The sequence below is a fragment of the Anopheles ziemanni genome, chromosome 2, assembly GCF_943734765.1.
Source record: "Anopheles ziemanni chromosome 2, idAnoZiCoDA_A2_x.2, whole genome shotgun sequence".
Lineage (NCBI taxonomy): Eukaryota > Metazoa > Arthropoda > Insecta > Diptera > Culicidae > Anopheles > Anopheles ziemanni.
In genome coordinates this window covers 12574662-12594203 of record NC_080705.1, presented here as the reverse complement: position 1 = coordinate 12594203, position 19542 = coordinate 12574662, and the positions used below count along the sequence as shown (strand labels likewise).

General features: G+C 43.0%; 1 protein-coding gene across 1 annotated transcript in view; it reads left to right on the top strand.

Annotated features, from left to right (window-relative positions):
• LOC131293207 (histone acetyltransferase KAT7) overlaps positions 1 to 10434 on the top strand; it is a 62739-nt gene extending 52305 nt beyond the window's left edge. The window contains exons 6-8 of the mRNA XM_058321290.1: positions 2102 to 2259; positions 3558 to 3653; positions 10190 to 10434. Coding sequence (XP_058177273.1) covers positions 2102 to 2259; positions 3558 to 3653; positions 10190 to 10309 — 374 coding nt within the window. The 3' untranslated portion in view covers positions 10310 to 10434. The remainder of the gene's footprint in view (positions 1 to 2101; positions 2260 to 3557; positions 3654 to 10189) is intronic.
• The last annotated feature ends 9108 nt before the right edge of the window (positions 10435 to 19542 follow it).

The window sequence follows — 19542 nt, the reverse complement described above, 5'->3', positions numbered from 1 at the left end:
ATTATATGACCCCGTCCATTCATTTTACACAAAAATACATTTTCGGAATGCACTCCCAGAAAATAATTCGATCGTAGAAGGGAATAATGGAACCAACTGCCCATAGCACATAATTAGCGCGATCGTTTTTAACGACCGAAATCTCAAACGGTCTGAAACCATCCCCGATCGGGCGATTGTGATGATCGTTAATTTTTCCTAATGTTTCGTGTAATTCGTGCAAAATTCACCGTTCGCAACGTAGCAGCGCGTCTGCGGCAATTTGCTAGCCGCCGGTCTATAAATCATGCGACTGTTTTAATTACGTCCCGCTGCACGCATCGACGCAGCCCGCTCGATCAACCTTGATCGCCAAAACGCCGGTTGCTGGCGCAAGTGACCATGAGTCTGCTGCTGCTACTGCTGCACGTAATTGTTGGAATAGTTGTCCAAAATCACCACCCCATCGAACCATGGACCCCTCCGTCGTTGCAGCCACTCGTCTTCTAACCCGCTCACGTTCTATCTCTTCTTTTCGCCGGCTTTGCCGGTTCCGTCTTGGGATTGGAAGATGATCTTGTTCTGCCGGTCGTTGATCTCCGTACAGCTGTCAGCCTTGAAAATGGTGAAACCCGGCAGACAACCGGTCAAAGCCGAGCGAAATCCTCTTTCCCAACCCCAGCGGTGGTGTTGGTGGAGGGCCCGAGACTTTGCGCTCGCAATCCTGTCAGTTTGCAATCCAAACATCACCTGCTGCTGCTGGTGTTGCTGTTGTTGCTGTTGCTGTTGGTGGGATCGCTGTCGCCGTTTGATCGCTCGCACACTTCCGAAGTAGCGCGCGCGGTTCGGCTGGCTTGAACACTTGAACCCCGGCCGGTCGTAATGCTGTCAGAACGCGGATCCGCACGGCTCAAGATCCTGATCCCCTTTGAGAGTGGTCCAATTTCCAATCGCCTGTTGCCATTTTCCACCCAGCAGAGCAGGCAGAGAGAAAGAGAGTTAGCGAGTGAGAGATCACGGTGGTGGAGGTCCGTACAGTTTTGTCACGCAATGTTTCCAAACTAAAATGTCGGATTAGTAGATTGTCGGTCGCTGCAGCGTTGCGGTGAGGTAACAAGAAATCAACACGCACGCACAGGAAACTTCTCCCGTGTACAGTGTCCGTTGAAGCATTTGCTTAGCGAAAGGTGGAACATAATTTAAAATTTATAATCTTCTTCCCACAACACCAACGGGTAATCTGACTTGATAGTGAATATCAGGAAGACAACTTTGTTTATTTTAATCAATATTCATTTAAAAGAATTAAGATATCAGTTAGAATGTGTCTTACACGGAAAAGTAAAATTTCTTAAACTGTTTTAAGCCAATTAGAATACAAAAAAGGAAACACAAGCGTCTCTCTGGCAACCTACAGCAACCACACTGTACCGCCGTTCCACGTTCACGGGGTCAGGGCCTACGGGAGGCCGGTTGTCGCGAATTGAAAAACGACATCGACCGGCCCCGGCCCGTTCGGGTCGCGTCGGTATAAATAATTTTAATTTTATTAATGGGTCTATTAAGCGAGCACCCAAGTGGACAGACGCCGGCCGTAGCTTCCTAGCCGTCGACGGTGGCAGCGGCAGCGGCGATAGCGTGCGAGAATGCCGTCGAACCATGTTCCACCTTCGGTTCGTGGTTTTCGATGTCTGGTTTGTCTAATTTCGTTTCCGACTGGCCGTCACCGCCTGCCAAGAAGGCAACCGATGGTGATCGTAGCGATCGTCGCCGTAGATCGCGTTTGCGAACATGACACTTGATGGACTGGACCATTCACTTGTGGCGAAGTGAAATGATTGGGAGTTTTTTTGGAGTACTGTTAAGTCAAATTTTATGCAATGCGTTTATTATTCTACTTGATTTTTGCATCGATGTTGCCAATTTATTTTTAAAAATTAGGATTTTTATGCATTTTACAGTTCAACGAATTTGATTATCAGATTCGTGTTTAGAAGTAAAATGATAAAAGACATCATAGTTTTACAATATGTTTCCATTAGTTTCATAAGGCAGTATACAATAAATCTTGAAGTAAAGTTATAAAAATTTATTCAAACACGTTCAAATTTTTATTTTTCAGGTTACCTGTTAACACGAGTGGAAGGAAAAATTGGATCACCGGAGAAGCCGCTGTCCGATTTGGGCCTGATATCCTACCGATCGTACTGGAAAGATGTGCTGTTGCAATACTTATGCTCACGTCCCGGCACTACACTCAGCATAAAGGATATTTCACAGGTAATTGTTAACAAAATTCTACGGTATGAGAGAATGTAAAACACACGAAAAAAGTCAAGCTGCAATTGTTTATTTATTTATAACAAAATGCAAACATTGCATTAACCAAGCATTAAAGTAAAATTAAATAGAATACTAACAGTGTTTTCAGAATAAGGAAAAACTTCTATTATTCCTTATTGGCTTTAAAGTTAAAAGATGTCCGCTATCGCAACTGAAAAGAGATCTATCGCATTGAACACACCGATCAGCGGCGTGCATAGTTTGCACCGTCATGTTAAGCTTGTAAATTTCGCAATTTAATCGCACACATCTCACCCATGTACTGGTGGCGAACGATAAAATCCGACACATTTAGGTGCAAAAATTATGCTAATAAGATCCGCCGGTAACTACCTTTGCGCAAAGGATCTTCGATCTTTTTCTTAGGGTTTTAAACAGCCACGGACTTTCGGGCCATACCTTATCCTGTAGAGTATTTTTTGTCCGATAATTGATGCACTTGTCGGGCAGCTGGAAAAGGGAACCAGGATGAATGATACAATTTTTTTGGCTGGTTCTCCAGCCCCCTACCGAGATCGATGCTCTTTGCGTATGATGTGTGATAAGCTCAGTTTCACACCTTAAATGTGATTGCCATCACTTTATTAGCCCGATGATTGACAGCTAAAATGGGGCACAGCTTCGCGTGCCCTGCGTGTATTTTGCTTATGTTTGTCTAATGTTTGCCGCCACGGTTGAAAGCTAAACCAGCATGGGGCGGCTTACGAGTTTCTGTAATTGTTATTTAAGCGAATCGTGATGCAGCTGCTCAACGAGGTGCTCCGTTTACAGTTGGCAAAAAGGAAGATAGCTTTTAAATGTTATCATATTTTCTAACTCAAGGAATTATCTTTGAACGCCCTAGGGGTAGTTGTGCGTTGCGTGAGAGCATCACTCTTCCTTAGTTTTTTTTATAATTAGAAGAACACAATCATTGTTTTATTTTCACCCATAGATTTGAAATTCAAACCTTCAGACAGATGTTGAAACTGTTTTTTTGTTTTGTCTGTAAATGATCGTTTTCTGATATTTCAAAATTCATTACTTTTATTGCGTTTGAGTAGGAAAGATCGTTAGGAAGTGCGAACGTGGAACTTAGCAATAAACAATGCCCTTCGGGTATTTTATCCCAACAATCGGAAACCCACGGAAATTGTGTTGAATAAAGATTGAAGTGGTAATATTTAGGCCAGTGCATTTATTGAAAGTAAACGTCGTTTTTTTTTCTAATAATAAGCTATGTTTTATGATTTCAGGAAATGGCCATCAATTCATACGATATCGTCAGCACACTGCAGGCCCTCGGGATGATGAAGTACTGGAAGGGCAAACACATTATCCTCAAGAAGCAGGTGAGTGAATTTTGGTTCGCGTTACTGCCTCTGGTGCATCAGAAAGGATGATGCTAGTATGAAGAGGACGATTCGGTCAGGCGCCATTGCAATTGTTCCATACACTCTGGACACAATCGCTTACGCCGGTGCGCATCCTCGCCAAAGAGTCAATTAACTGCACCCACCTTTCACGATCGAGATAGAGCTTTCGGCAGCCAGAGAACCTTTCGGAAGGATCAGTCAGCTCCGTTTTCCGTGCTGCTCCAATTTTATGAGTTTATTAGTTTAGGTTCACCTTCGAGCAACCCTGCTTCCACCGGACATGGAAATACCCGTTTCCGACGGTAAAACGTTGATTGCTGCGCATCGCACCATTACAGAAGCTCACCCTCTGTGCAGTGTTATGCTTTTTTTTTTTTAATTCTTCGTAATATCATTTCCTGTATTGCATTGAATCGTCGTTTATTTCGGTAATTTTCCTCAACTTCGCAGCCAGGGAACTTCGCGTATGTGTTTTTTAAATGTTTTGAAACCCTTTCGAAAAAGCAGCATCGCTAACACTATGTTTTTCAATTCTAAAAATGGCTCATTAGTGATATTTATGGGGCATTTCAATTTAATTGTGCTACAAAAGGTTAAATTTAAGTCGTATTTGCAGAAAGGAAACAATTGTTTCGTTTTTCAACCGGACGAGGGTGATTTGATCGGTTGTTGCTGGGTTCAAAAATAACTGTTTTCAAACGATGCAACGTTTCAAAACATCTTATTTTATGAACATGTAACGAATATTATGAATAGTTTAATGGAAACAATACCAATGTAGAGCAAACCATATAATTTTCGTATTTAGAAAACACATTTCAACTGTGTGTCTTCGTTTCAACTGATCCTCTTCAGCTCTGGTTGTGCCTAGTGTTGTTTTTGATGCTTCAAAATCAGTAATTAGAAGTTCCACGAAGTTCGGTACAGCGGGACAGTATGCGTGAGGCGGTCAATGATTGCCATCTCTGATCAAATTAGTTTGAATGCAGCTCCCGTGTATCATTAGAGAACGTAAAAATTTATTGTTATTGCATAAAATTACACAAAAGGTGTTTGAGTGTTGTTCCTAAGCTCTCATTAAACTTGTATGAATGAGGTATGCCGACACCAAATAGTATTTTTCCCATTATGATCATGTTGATTTGATTAAATATTCAACTTTTTTTTGTATCATTCTCTAATGAAAAGCCACCGCGTAATAAATGTAAAAGTAAAATGATTCGATTATCTGTCTGATGCATTGCTTTCGAAATTGCACATAAAATTCTCCTGCATAACATCGTGCGTTGATGTCTTTATGAACAGCAGAAATAGCGTCATTAGCGTTGTTGATGAACATCGTGCGTTTTAATAATGTTATCAAGCGCTTGGTGGAGCGTCCAAAGGTTTTTCAGAATGAAGATAGGATCGACTTACCTTAGGCAATTTAGGCAATTCAACGGTCAACAAGAACTTCAACTTGCTCGAAACCAAATGCACATTATTCGTAGGAAATGTGCAAATTTAGTCATTAGAGATATGTTTTTACCAGCAAAACAAATACTCGCATTGGACGCTTGTGGCGAGGGATCGAAGAAATGCAGTCCAACGATATATAACTCTAATTATGTCCGCAAACTACATCTGTCTAAAAAAACAGTTCTTTTAAAGAACAAACACCCATCGTTTGTCCGTTGGTAATTCCTCTAAAAGGACGTTTGAGCATTGGCGCCTCCTGGTGATCGCTATTCTCGTCCTTAATCGTGTGTCTGTTCTTTATCCTCGAGGCCACGCAAAAAGTTCCTGTTGTTGCGCTGCCGTAAATGCCTCTTTCCAGTTACTTTTCTTGGTTTCAAACAGGCACAACTGCCCCGATGCCTTAGGACGCACAATCATGAACGGCACCGGGTTTGGCTGGTTGTCTCGTTATCAAGCCCGATTGCCGAAGAAAACACTGTTTATCCGCTGTGAACGAGTGGTCGATCGCGAATGGGTCCTAATTACTGTTATTGTGTGTTGATCCCTTCGGGTGGGGTCCCTTTGATCGCTCGGCAAGATGGAGAATCGCTTCAACAGGGGTCTCCAGATCAATTTCATACCCACAATTTTCGGATCCAAATTGATTGACCACAGGAGTGGTCGCCTTCGGCAACAATGTTGTATTTACCGCGGTCGGGACGTCCTGACAGGACACTGGTGGCAGTCCTCCGGCTCGCCGTTAATGAAGTAAAATCCATTTAGAATGCTAATGGCGCTAATGGGCAAGTCCGTGGAGGAGCAACACCACCTTGCAAGTGGGCCGCGCCATCGATGGATCGTGGTTTCGAAAGATTGTACGATTGGACGGAAATTGATCCTCGCCGTTTTCAATTATGCCTCACAAAAAAAAAACAACATTAGAGTTCTTCGTGTCCGATTCCATCCCAATGAGCATTTGCTGCTCGGGCAGATTCACTTCAGGATATGCTGAGGATCGTTTGTTCGATCGAAGGATGCGTCACGAAAGCTCGAAACGTCTGCCCTGCGATACCTCGCGCCTATACTGATTGCAAATAAATTGACACTAATGATATTCGCAGCTGGCCTCGCTGGCACGAGACCACGCTCCGATCGGACTGTACACTGCCTAAAGAACGCACCAATCGGGGGATGTCCTTGCTGGGCGTTTCTACTCTTTCTACTCTACACGCGGCCAACCTTGGCTGCTCATGCTGCTCATCACAACTAATAAGCATTTTGTATTGAAGGCGGAATCGGTGATACTTATCAGGGTGCAAAAATAAACAACACCTTGCCTCCAAAACCGGACCCTGGTGCTAAGGTGCTGCTAAAGCTTACCGCAAGTCGCAAGTTTAACACCTTCCCGGGAGTGGTTTTCCCTCGGCGAGAAGGCAGCACCAAAACGGTATCGCCTTGATCTGTATTTGTTTCTCCGGGATGGTCATGTTCATTTGGTTTGTAAAGTGCCTATAAAGGGCGCGAAATAAGAAATAAAAATAAAAGAAATGTAATTATTTTGGAGTGTGTTTCTCATTGTTCAGAGCTCGTGGTGAGTTTAACGTTGCTGGACGATCGTTGATTGTTAGGAACGCCCTTTGTTGTCCCGAGTAAAGACTGATTAGTTTGTGGATACACGGAAACGTTTTCGTTTGATTTCCTGTTCATGAACAGCAATTTCGATTTCAAACGCACGTATTGTAATCTTGTTTGTTATAAAATTGAAAATAAGTGCAGGCTATCATGCAGCTGCGTTCCCCTTGTTTATGAGGTGCGCTAATATTCAAGTTTGTATGCCTGAAAATGTAACAATTTGATATTCGCGATCTCGAGACAATCTGCAATGGGAGCAAACACCATCACGCCACTGTTCAAACGTTATCCCATGAATAAACTTCTTTCCGATGTTGCAATGGCAAACGTCTAATCGTCTTTAAACCTCGTCGTGTCGTTCTGACCGCAAGACATCACGACCAGCTGCTTCTGCTACTGTGGTGCATCGCTCCAGCAGTGGCGTGGTAATCCTCCCCAAAAAAATTGCTTATCTTTGATCCTCCTTTTCATGGGCCGGATTTCCCGATCGTCAAACGAAGCAGGAGCAAGGCAACACACCACCAGGGCAGCACCAATCGGGGCCTGGAAGTCGTAAAGAGTGTTCGTTTTTCGGTTGATAAAAAGAACAGGGCAACCGTTCAAAATGTAAATGAGTAATAACTTAATTATGCTTTATGCCCGTGCGCTTATCGCACCGGCCGCCGGCGGTCGGTCGTTTGTAGTTTTGGACCGAAATTAATTTATTTCCCCGCCGGAAGGATTTGGTTTGACTTGCGCGCAATAAAACGGTGGCATTTTGTTGGTCGCTCGGTTTAGTGTCAATTTAGATTAAAAAAAAGGGGTTACCGGATTCCGAGACGTCCGTTCCCTATCCAAGGTTGCATGCCCAAGTTACTCAACCGTTCGTTGTGCAAATTCTCATCAGTTCAGCCTTCAGCTCCCGGTTGTGGTTCCGCTTCCACAGTGCGTTCGATCGCATCGCTTTAGTTCACAAAATTGTACTAACAATCATCGTCGATCGCCACTGGCCGGGGCGATCTGTCTTAGATATCGTCGGCTACTTTACGCCGGAACAACTCACTACCCTAACGGTACCTGATTGGTACGCTTCAACAAATTTGACAGTTTGATGAAACGACGATCGCCGGAACAATCAGCTGGCCGGTTGCTACTGTCACGCACGGGAGAGAAGTAAAAAAAAAACAGGCCACCGTTTTACGGCGATGCGTTTTGCGTTAGTGCCGGTTTCGGTGGCATTGTGTTCCGTGTTCTGGCCTACCTTGCTCGCTACGCCGGCCGTTTGCTGCTGCTTGCTGCTGTCAATAAGCAAATAGTTTCGATCACGATCACCAGCGCAGCGATCCGGTTGGGGATGCGCTGCAATCTTCCCCTGGGCCGGGGGGGAAGGGGGAACAAACCGGTGGGCCAACGTTTGACGTTCAAAGAAAATGAAAAGGCGAACGCGCACCGAATCGCCCCTCCCACCACTCCAGGGAGATACTATTCTGCCTGTGGCAGACTTTGTGCCACTGTCTTCACGGGGCCGGCTCTCGAACATTTTTCGGTTTCGCAATGCTCCGGGGCCCTGCGGGCAGATGACCTCGTACGCGGCTCGGAGCCTCGCAAAGTGGTGGTAGTCCGTGCGCCGGGTCCGGAACTTTTGGAGCCGTATCTCGCTAATTAGCGTGTAATTGCTCTTTTGACGGACGTTTCCTGGATTTTGCCAGTTGCGAAAAATATGACTCCGGCTGGTCGCTGGCCCTGGGCTGCGATGCAGAGCCAGCTCAACCTAAGAGTGACTAACTAACGACACCCCGACGTCGCTGGTTGCCGTCTCGGGGCCGTTAACGAGTGCCGTGGCCCGTCGACGTCAGCGAATGCGGTGCACCGTCGCGGAGGGAAGTTCCAGTGATCAGTGAGTCATTGACGCGTTGCGGAGCGCACGTACGCCGGACCAGTAGCGGTAGCTCTGAGTAGAGAACAATCCGTTCCGGTTTTTGTTACGGGCATCGATTTCTTGCGGCTTCCTAGCCTAGGTCGGGATGTGGCAGTTCAGAACGCAGCTTAAGGAGTTAATGTTACACTACACTATTGGAGGGTAGAATACCTTATGTAGGTTATCTAATACCAACCTCCGGGTTAAGCAAAATTGAACTTTTTTCAGAGAACGATATTTACAACATTAGAATTTTAAAACAGAAATAATCAACATTTTATAAATATTTAGACTCTTTATTAATGAGTTCTTATCTAAAGCAGTGTTTATCGCTTTTTTTTTAGGGATAAACCATTTCAATATAAAGACAACCGGTTGAAAAGCAACTTAAAACTCTCATCACGATCGCTGCTGGTTTCTAAATTGATTCAATGTGCTGTTTATATTTCGCAAGATCATTTTCCCGAACCAAACCAACTGTAAATAAGCCATGGCCAATAATTTGAGTAATTCGAGCTGATATTTCCATTCGAGTTTCGGTTTCTTTTTAAAAGCAAATATGAGTTAGCTTATGTAACCCATTCTCCATTCGCCGAATGGAGAAGAAAAACGTAAAGTATTCCGGTTGTTCATTTAACATTTTCTTTTGTCAGTATTTACCAATGACATGCTACCGTTTCCCGCAAATTCTCATCAAAAGTGCAATTGCTCCTGAACCGAGTTTAACCGAAAACGGTTACCTCCATTACAATTCAGATCGGTTTCGATCGTTTCTTTCTCCTTTATCGACAACCTCAATTAACCCCTGCACGCACCTGTTACTACAGTATCGGGCGGGCAATGCTGTGTGTATGCTCATTACAGTACAGCCTCGAAAAAGACGGCTGACCAGCCGACAAGACTCCGGTCTCTTTACCGCATGCTTGCATTAGGATGCTTCTTAAATTGAGCCATTTGCCGTTTTAAGGTTTCGGGGTTTTCTTCTCGCGATAAAAAAATAACATCCGATCACAGGTTTGTGTATCAACCATTGGCTGAGAGATTAATTTTAACGTTACGTACTGGTTAACAAAGCTACATTGTGCAGCTGCGCAAAGGAAGTGCAGTTAATGAAAAATAAAAATTTAATCTTCATTCTTATCGTTCGCTGCTCGGAACAAACCATAATGATACGTTGAAGCTTTCCGCGCGCGCCTTGCTTAGGCTTTCTGATTCGTTTCGTGCAGATTACATTCCCTTTAATTAGTTTAAGTTGTTTTTTCTTAGTTTGTTGCCAGCCAACGCAATTTCGCAATTTTGTACACTCACGAAAGTGTCTGTTAATGGCATATAAAACATTCGATAACCGCATTACGTGCGCATGCGCGTAAATTGGCTTAAGAAGTCAATTGCTTTGGCGTGCGTCGGTGCCACCACTCGGTTTTGAAATATCTCCCAAATGATCACGTCCGCAGATACCGAAACCTATACCGTCCCCGTTTATTGGTTCATTGTCTTGTTTGCTCCCAAAAGTGAGTATAATGTGTGGTTCAAATTTGTTTTACAGGATTTCCTGGAGGAGTACGAGGAACGGATTAAGCGCCGCAGTAACATGCCGAAGATTGATCAGTCCTGCCTGAAGTGGACCCCGTTTGTCGCTCCCGCCCCCTCCACGCCATCCTCCTAGCGCCAGCCACACATGAATAACGTCCACAACCATTACCACAACAACATCGGTCAGCCAGCGCACGCGACAAACAACCACTGCTTGACGAAGAACAGTTTTCGGAGCGTTTTGTAAGAAGCAATAGTGGCAGGAGGCGGAAATCTCTTTCCCTTAAGCATATGAGACGCATTTTGGACGTCGTACAAAAGTGAAAGACAAATGGTGTGCGTGTTGATGTGTAACATGTATTTTAAAACCCTTCTCTAAACTAGCATTAGCCAAGTTAACTTTCTTTACGTCACGTGCATTTCCTTGGTCAACCGCTAAACAACAGTCGGAATCAGCTCGTCGTCCTAGTGTACAGTGCTGTTTTATAGTTCTCTCCCCCCCTCTCTCTCTTCATCTACCCGCAAGTATTCGACTGAAGACTTTATTAGGAAGTAGTTCCCGAATCGTATAAGTGTGTGTCTACGTAATAACTGTGTGCAGCGTACATTCGTGTGTTACTGTGAGCAGAAAGAAAAAAGTGATGCAATTTAGGGTTTTAGTGCCACTCACTAGGTAGAAATTGTCGTTTGTAGGTATTCGGTGGCCGAGTTATTTATCTTTCACGCCATTCATCGCTCTTCCGAAACCGTGAAATAGGAAAAAAATATATTGTAACGTCTTGTAGAAAGGATTCATGTTTGTATGTACTCAACGATTATACTTTCAGGAAGATATCACACGGGTTGTTTTCTTTACATCATTGCTAAATAGCTAAATGCTAACTAAATCAACATTACATACAGTGTTTTATAGCTTGTAACTCTATGTTAAAACTTTAGAATCGTTCGTAAATAAATTAATTTATAAATTACGTCAGCGAAGCTCTTTTAAATAATTTTCTATTTTGCCAATTTCAATACCATGTCGGAGAGGTCTCAGAAATGTTATAATATTTTAGTTTTTCTCACTGTTATGTTACACAAACATTTAATTTCACACTAAAATATAATGATCAACCATTTTATTTCAAAAGTGCAGTGTTTGCTTGTAGTACGATCGTATTTCCGTCATAAATCAAATTTATATTTCTTGTGTCATGTCAAAAATCCGTACTCATTTACCACCTCCCTTGGAGGCACCTGAAATTGTTATTCAGGATGTTTTCCTAGTTTTCTTATGTGCAAAAAGCAGCCTGCGTCATTTGTATCAAACGAATGCACTGGCCTCGGCAAAATTGCTCGGACAATAAAGAGTAGCAGGTCAACGATGGATCAGCAATATCGAAAAAGTGTATCCAACGGATCACGAACGTGTCATAAATGCATCAGGAACATGGTGTTCACCAGTGTGAAAGCGTGTTCCACCATAAGGAACGTCCGCAGTAGATGCATTAAATTCGAAAGATTATTTGCTTCACGTGATCGCACACTTGCCCGTTTACGAGCAATCCGTAACCGTTTACGATGCGACGTACACACAATGATTTTATTTCTTCGCGCATGTCGCAGGTCAACGGAATCGTAAATCGATGCGATCGGTTGCGGACTTTGGTTTTTGGTTGGGAAACATTTGTGTTTGTGGTGTTTCGTTTCCATGGTTCGTAAAAGTCATTACAAAATGTGTATAAATCGTTGTAATTACTCGTTGAACCGAATGTTATGGTTCTTTTTGTTTGAAAGTTCTAAATTACATCTTAGGTTAACAGAATGTTTTAGACACAATTTCACTTCCAAAGCATTCGTCGTTGCTCGGAAAAACAACACCTTTTTGCGGCAACCATGCATGTCGCTCGTGTAAATGAAAAATACGCTCGAATTCAGCTATAAAACAACATGAATCACCACCAACGGTGAAAAGTATTTCACCCATTTCCGGATGCGTCATTATGCTGGGAATTTCCGATGCAAGCTCCCGGACAGGTTCCACAGTGAATGAGCAGAATTCCCGCAAACAGAGAGACCTAAAACTCCTGTCATGGACTTCATAAATCAGAAGAAGCAGACGCGATCCCGTCGGCGATCTTTCCCTTGTGTCGAGTATGTGTCGGAATGTGTGTTTTGTTTTTCTGCTCTCCTTCGATCCTGCTATGAATTCTTTGTCCCATGCAGTGTTTCACTAAATTATCGACGCACGGGAAGCGCTCGTCAGTCAAAAATATTTCGTTAGCTTTTTGTCCAAATGCTTGAGTCACGTTTGGGTAGCCGAAAAAGGGTAACGAGCGTGGAAAAAAGGCCGCATCGAGAAAAAATTGTTCGCCTTGAGGTGTTTTTTAAAGGTGTATTTTTGCAAGAAAACGCAATGGCACCCAACGACTCGAGCTATATCCCCGTTTTTCGTCAATAATCATGCGATCTTACGGGTCGTCGTAACACATGTTCGGGGGTTGTTTAATAATTAATTAGGCCCCACTCCAGCGACGTCCTTTCGAGGATTGGCGACTTCGGGCGACCGGGTTGAACGCCTAATGGGAGCGCATTGCCCCGGGGATGCGCACCTTTTGTGGTGCGGACTGACTAACACACAGGCGTGTTGTGTTAATTTAAACGGAAATGCCACCGGCAACAGCTCGCTGTGGAGTCAAAACAGCGAAACGTTCGCCCCGGTGTGTGGTGGCTTTTGTTAAGGACCAGTCATCGACCACCAATCTCAGACAAACTTCAACTCTTGTCCCTTCTTTAAACCGAAGAACGATGGAAGGATATGCGACTGTACCACGAAGGACTTAGCCGTATTATTCATACCGTAAAGCAATTAATTTGCAATGAGCGTACGTCGGATCGCGCGTTAGGATTTGGTACTTCTTATGCTTGCTCCTGTGGGGTTCTTTTGTAGCGCACAAAGAAAAGAAACAGTGACAATCACCGGAGAAATGGATAGCCGGAATCTTAACAATACCCTGCCCTCAGCGTACTTTTACTTACAAGCTAGCATCAAAATTAAACGATACGTTTGAAAGGCTTTGTCCTTGTTCAAACATGTAAGGTAAGGTGGGGCAGGACGCGCCCCTTAAGCGAAAAACATTATTTTCTTCCATTCCTTTTATTAAAAAGTCTCTAATTTTCATAGTTATATAAATAAACATCTTGTTTATGTATGAAAAATATCAAACACTATATCAAACTAATCAATTTCATATTAAATAAGATTTTCGAAGGGCCTTTCAATTTTTAACTCCGTTGACAATAGTGGGGCAAGATGGCCCAGCCGGTGGGGCAGGACGCGCCACTACGTAAACATGGGGCAAGATGGCCTAAAACAGACAGCAGATGGACCAAGGTTGCTTGTTGAAAGGTTAGTCTATGCAGAGGCACTAGTAAACAGTCCGATACTGAGCCCATGTAACCCACATTGGATTGAATTTTGTGGTGTACCATTCAAAAAACAGTTTGGGTATAAATTCGTTGCTGAATTCCGAACAATTATTGAATATTTTCACGGATCTGTTTTTGACCTTTTATACAAACCGCCTTAGTACAACCTTTACAATTATACCAAAATTTCTGACAGAGTTAAAATTTGACGTTTTGTAATCCAGATGATCTGTGGTTTGAAAACACAGTTGGACATCATAAAAAACACAAATTTCATATGAAGAACTAAAAACTATTCGTTTCTTATGAAACTCACATGGCATGTTTAATATTAGACTTATTTAAATCAACAATGCGTTGATAATGGAGGCACCGTGCGACTTGCTCTTGTTTTAATGGTGCGCCCTGCCCCATTGTTTACATTTGGAATGCTAGGGCGTCTTGCCCCACCTAGGCCGGCGCATCTTGCCCCACTCTGAGGATCGTCCGTTTTATGTAATTTATTCAAAATTTTGAGAATTTTAAAACAGTTTCTCTTCGGTATTCGTTAAATACCATTATCAGGTAGTAAAAGAAGGCCTCGGTGTTTAAAAAATATAATATCAAAGCATGCCATACCTTACATAAAAGTGACAAAATATTAGATCATTTAGAGTCAATTTGGTTTTTTCTCGTTTTCTTTTTGAAATGGTTATTTCGTGCCGTGAAATTTACATAGGCTGTAGTAGATACGTTGATGAACATATTCTATTACTTAAATTATTTTTAAATGGCTTAATTCAGCGTAAAACAGGCCGGGGCATCTTGCCCCACCGGCGCGTCTTGCCCCACCTTCCCCTATTTGCTTTAGTGTACTTTACTCAAATGTCTAGACGAGAATATACCTCCACAATCCAGAAATATCGGAAAGCCTCATGCTTATGTTCATTTGAATATCAACTTTACATCAACTCTAGTTTATAATTAAATGAATTTTTGGTGTTTCATAATGCGTGTATGATCCACCTGTTTTAGTTATAAAAATTTCAATCAATCCATTGGGTATGTTTTCCGTGTATTGACACATGCGATCAATTTACACAACTTCTTGCGATGTCTTATGTCAAATATTCGATTTATTTTCATTACCGCCAGCGTGTCGTAAGTGATGCGATAACATTAATTTTTAAATGCAACCACCATCCAAACTGCCATCCTTGCAGCCAATTGCTAAGGCCCACCTGAAGCAACCGTCTCTAATTACCGTCATTATGCGCAATCGCGATACGCAGAAGCGGTTAGCGTTAAGCTGTGCAGCAAAACTGTCGTGCGAGCGTAAGAGGCGTAGAAGTTGGGCAATTGATGAGCAAATTTAAAACAAAAACAAAGCCGGCAGCGCACTCCTGGCCATGCACTTGCCAAGCGAGAGGAAGATGGGGTCGGGTAATTGAATTGACCGATAAGTAAAGCGCATCACATTAAAGTATGGAATGAGGAAAATGTGAGGGGGCTAAAATGAAGGATTGAAGAAAGTACCGAGAAATCGAGCGAAAAGGAAGGATCAAGGAAAAAAGGCAAAGGAACATTTAACCCCAGCCAAAACGGTGGATACCCTTGTTCGTCATGTTTTGCGACTTCGATTCATCGCCGACGAGGACGATTATGTTCTGAGGTCCTTCGCTTGTCGATTGCTGATCGCAGCCCGTACGAACTAATGATAGGTTCCGGGATGTCCCTGATGACGACGATCGCATTGACATTGTGCGCCGTTCCGTCCCGGAACCGTCGCTCTGGTATGACCTCGCGTCGAGGCCGAGGTGACATTCTTTCATTTCCCCCGAAAACCCTGCATCTAGGTCGCTTTGCGCAAGAGGTCGAAGCTCCCGATGGAACCGAAATTGTGGTGAATTATCATATTATCGGATGTTGTCGGATAAAGCCAGGTGACTGGCGTGGCCCGTGCGCTCCGGAATGCGCATCAGGCAAGGGCCCAGGGCGAACGTTCTCACCTGGAAAGTGTCCGTTATGCGGCATTGCCATAATGTCGAACGCAATGATGTTGGATCGTGTCGTTGTTAAATGAGACTATCATAAAAATAAACCTGGCCAGTTCGTTCTAGTTGTGCAAAATGACTTCAGCTCATGGAAGCTGTATGTTTAATTGTCAATATGTAACATTTCTTATTATTGAAAAGCGTGCATGTTATTGGACCATGTTTTACTTCATTCAATTTTCATGTATATTTCAATTTCAATTTAAAGCTAATGAAGGCTTGCAAGTATTGAAAGTAAAAACAAACCTCTTCAAACCTAACTTTTCGATTATAAAAGATCAAGAAGAAATAAAAATATAAATTTTTCTTGTCCTTTTCTACGCGTATGTTTTTACTTATCATTTGAATTAAGATATTGACTCTTTCTTATACTTTTTCTAATGACCTAGACGTTACAACAACCGAAAATTTATTATTTTCTAGACTAGATGAATATTAGAGATACTAAAATGGCATGTTTGATAATGTTTAGATCATGCGTTTATTTCACAATATTTTTTGACCAATTTTATGTGGTGAAATTATATTTCATTGAAGTTAAAGACTATTTTAATTTAAGTAAAGATTTTGTCGAATAAAAATAAATGGTCGTCTGCACGAAAGTGATATAAAACCATATTTGAAAACTACCGATAAGTCCTATATGTGTTTTAATAAAGAAGTTGGTAAGATTGAATTATAAAATAGAATTACAACTCCTTTGAACTAAGTAGCTTAGCATGTTATACCACACACGTTACTGTGATCCACACTAGAGTCCATAATGTGATTACAAAGCGGTTCGCAACTACTCAAGCGCCTACTGGAGCGCCAGCTGGCGTGAAACTTACTTGAAAAATGTTTTCCTTCCGTTTGTCCGAATTGTGGCACGGTGCGTAAGATGTACACTTTCTTAACGTCGGCCAAAGGACAACGAGTGTTTGGTGGAATATTACCTCACTCGCTTCGCATCCTCACGTGTCCGATGGTGCGGGGAATGGAACACCTTCGCAACGTCTAGTCGGCGTGTCATAAACGACGTCCTTTACGTAATCATCGCTGCGCTGGCTGGTTTTCCCGGACGGGGCTTTAGGCTCCCCTGCCAGGGCACGTGGTGGGTGGCGCTTGGTGGCACCTTTCTATTCCACGTGCTATTTCCATTCTGGGCATTTACTCGAACTCGATGATTGCAATAGAAAAATGCAAAACTGAACGCTATCATCCATCTCACGTTGCAGAATCATGATGCATCGTGTTGGAACTCCATGGAAATGGAAAATAAAAAATAAAAAATACTAGTTCCCGTTGAAATCCCACGACTTCCCAACGGGTGGACGACACTGAAGCCAAACGTTCGAACTCACTTGCGTATGGATTGATATGGCGTCACGCGTAATCAGTAGACATCCGAGAGCGAGCGCGGATTCTCACGATAGATTGGACCCGATTCTTTCGAGACCTTGAGGTTGAGGTTGGTGGGAAAAATGCTGGCCAACTAGAGTGAAAGACTACTTTCTTAACGTAACCGGTTCGCAATGTCCACGATATCGAAACCACAGGGAATATGAACCGCGTGGGAGATAGGCTTGTGGGAGAGTGATCCGCATCAAGGATCTTCTACGCTTTCCCATCATCTATCATAGGCTCTCGATCGCTATTCGATGGAAGCTGGTTAATGGGAACTACGATTCTCACCATAGGTTAGTCGAAATATGCAGTATTTCATGATTATTCTTTTTTGTAACTGAGCGAATTGTTCCAATTTACCTTTATTGCCTTGCGCAACGGGTATTCCACCGTACTCAATCTTGTCTCAAAGTTATAGTTCATATCCTCTATCAGTTACTTCCCGTCTTTTTAAAGTTTAGGCATCTTTTCGTGTAGGTGCATATGCTCTCTTCAATTTCTTGTAGTTTATTCTGCATGGAACCGATTTTATTTTTGAGTTATTCAATATTCTAATTATAGCAAACTGGCTAAGGTTGTAGGCCTAGTTTCGTTATAACAATAGATTTCAATGACAAGAACTCACTTCAAATGCATAAACAATCATATATAAGAACGTATCTTCCTAGTCTTCTTGAAGCGACGGAATTCTGTTCATTTGAGGGCTCTTAACAATTATCCAATGATGGCGCTTGAAGAAGTAGAGAAAGCATGTGGCAAATGGTGTATAAAATATATAACTTCCATAATTCAGGTGCTCTAAGGTCAACCTAAGGTTTATTATTCATCTGATTCCTTTTCATCAGTTCCTGCATGTGTGTCGTTCCATCATTAATCCGTTGCACCTGAATCCTCGGTGACGTTAAGCGCACCAGGCTGCGATCGACACTTTGGCCAACCATACCCTGTTGCTTTGCGGTTTTGGGTAATTGCTATGGCCATCCCGATCCCGGGTGGTCGAACCGTCTCCGGACGCCTGTAAGGACAAGAGGAACAACCAAAAACGAAATGCTCAACCCAAACCGATTGCAAAGCAACCAATCCAACCATGTGTATGGGTGGCGTGTGTGGGCTCTATTGATTAAATTCCACAAATATTACCATTTAGTAACTATTAAGCGGCTTACCGGCTTTAATCCCAACATCGGTGCCATTATATGAAACTGAAAATGCGAAACCTGCCGCCGATCAAAGGAAATGGACGGCTGCGTGCCGACAGGTTGTTGCATCAAAATTGAAAACCCTTCCGCGGAAAAGGCGAGCCATTGCAAATAAAAATATACAGGCACATGCACATACACAAACATCCCAACCATTCATGAGCGTCAGTGCCGGCAAATGGGAAAAGGTATGGACAAAATGAAACACTTAGGTGCAGAAGCCTGGTCGAAGGTTAGGTTCGACCCGTGCAAGCCCGAGCGGTGGAATATTCTGTCGAATAATTTGTACTTGTTTGTTTTCTTTGCCACCGTTGGCCACAATGGTGGTATCAAACTCCAACACAGTTCGCGCCCAAAGACGATGGTCCCGACGTTGTAGGGCTTTTGCGTTGAGTTGGTGCCTGAAGAAAACTTAAAATCAATTAACAATCCCAAACGTTGATATGCGATCTGGTGGACCGCCCGTTTTCCGCCGATTTCCTTCACCCGTTGGTGCGCCACATCAACCGGATTGCAACAATGTACCACCTTTTTGGGAAGGGATGACCCTCCGGTGCCGGGAACCTCGGGATCGAAGGCAACAGGAAATTGTCCGGTGGTGTTCCGGTGCCTTGTGGTTCGGTGGGAAAAACTGGTGGAAAAGCGTTGGGAGAGCGGGAAGATGCGAAGCAGCGGGTGAAACATAAAAATAAACAATTAGGCACTCGAGGAGCACGCGGCGGCACCGTCACGGGTGGGAAGGATGACCGGTTCCGAGTTAAGGTGAAATAAATTGCACCGATCAAATGAGCATAAAAACATTCCCCGGGACTCATCAAAAGTAAAGCGCGCGCGCGCGGTCGCCGGTCATCGCTTTTCTGTGCTTTCAAGTTCCGGGTCACAGAAGGAAAATTCACAAAAAAGTGAAGGAAGTAACGTGGAGCGGGAAGCAACGTTGTGGTGCGTTTAAATTTAGCTGGTTCCGGGAGGTCTCAGCCATCAAGTCTTAGTAGAGTCGTTTTTTTCGAAACTGAAGAGTTCTTCACCTCTACTGCAGGTATTTGCAGTAAATTAAAATAAAATATTTTTGAAATAATCTCAAGAATCGTCGAAAAAATGCATGCAGTTTATTATCTTATTTTTTAAAGGTGTGTGTATGTGACAAAAACTTCCACCAAACTTCACAATCCAGTGAAATGCTTTGTTGAATTATAAATTTATCATTTCATGATAGAGATAAAAACTAAACAACGAGTTACGTAACGTTCCTCAAGATGAGTTTTTACTTGTAGTCGGTAGCGAAGCAAATTATTTTTCACTTTCAATTAAACAGCATTCCGAGCCGCCAATTAATTGAA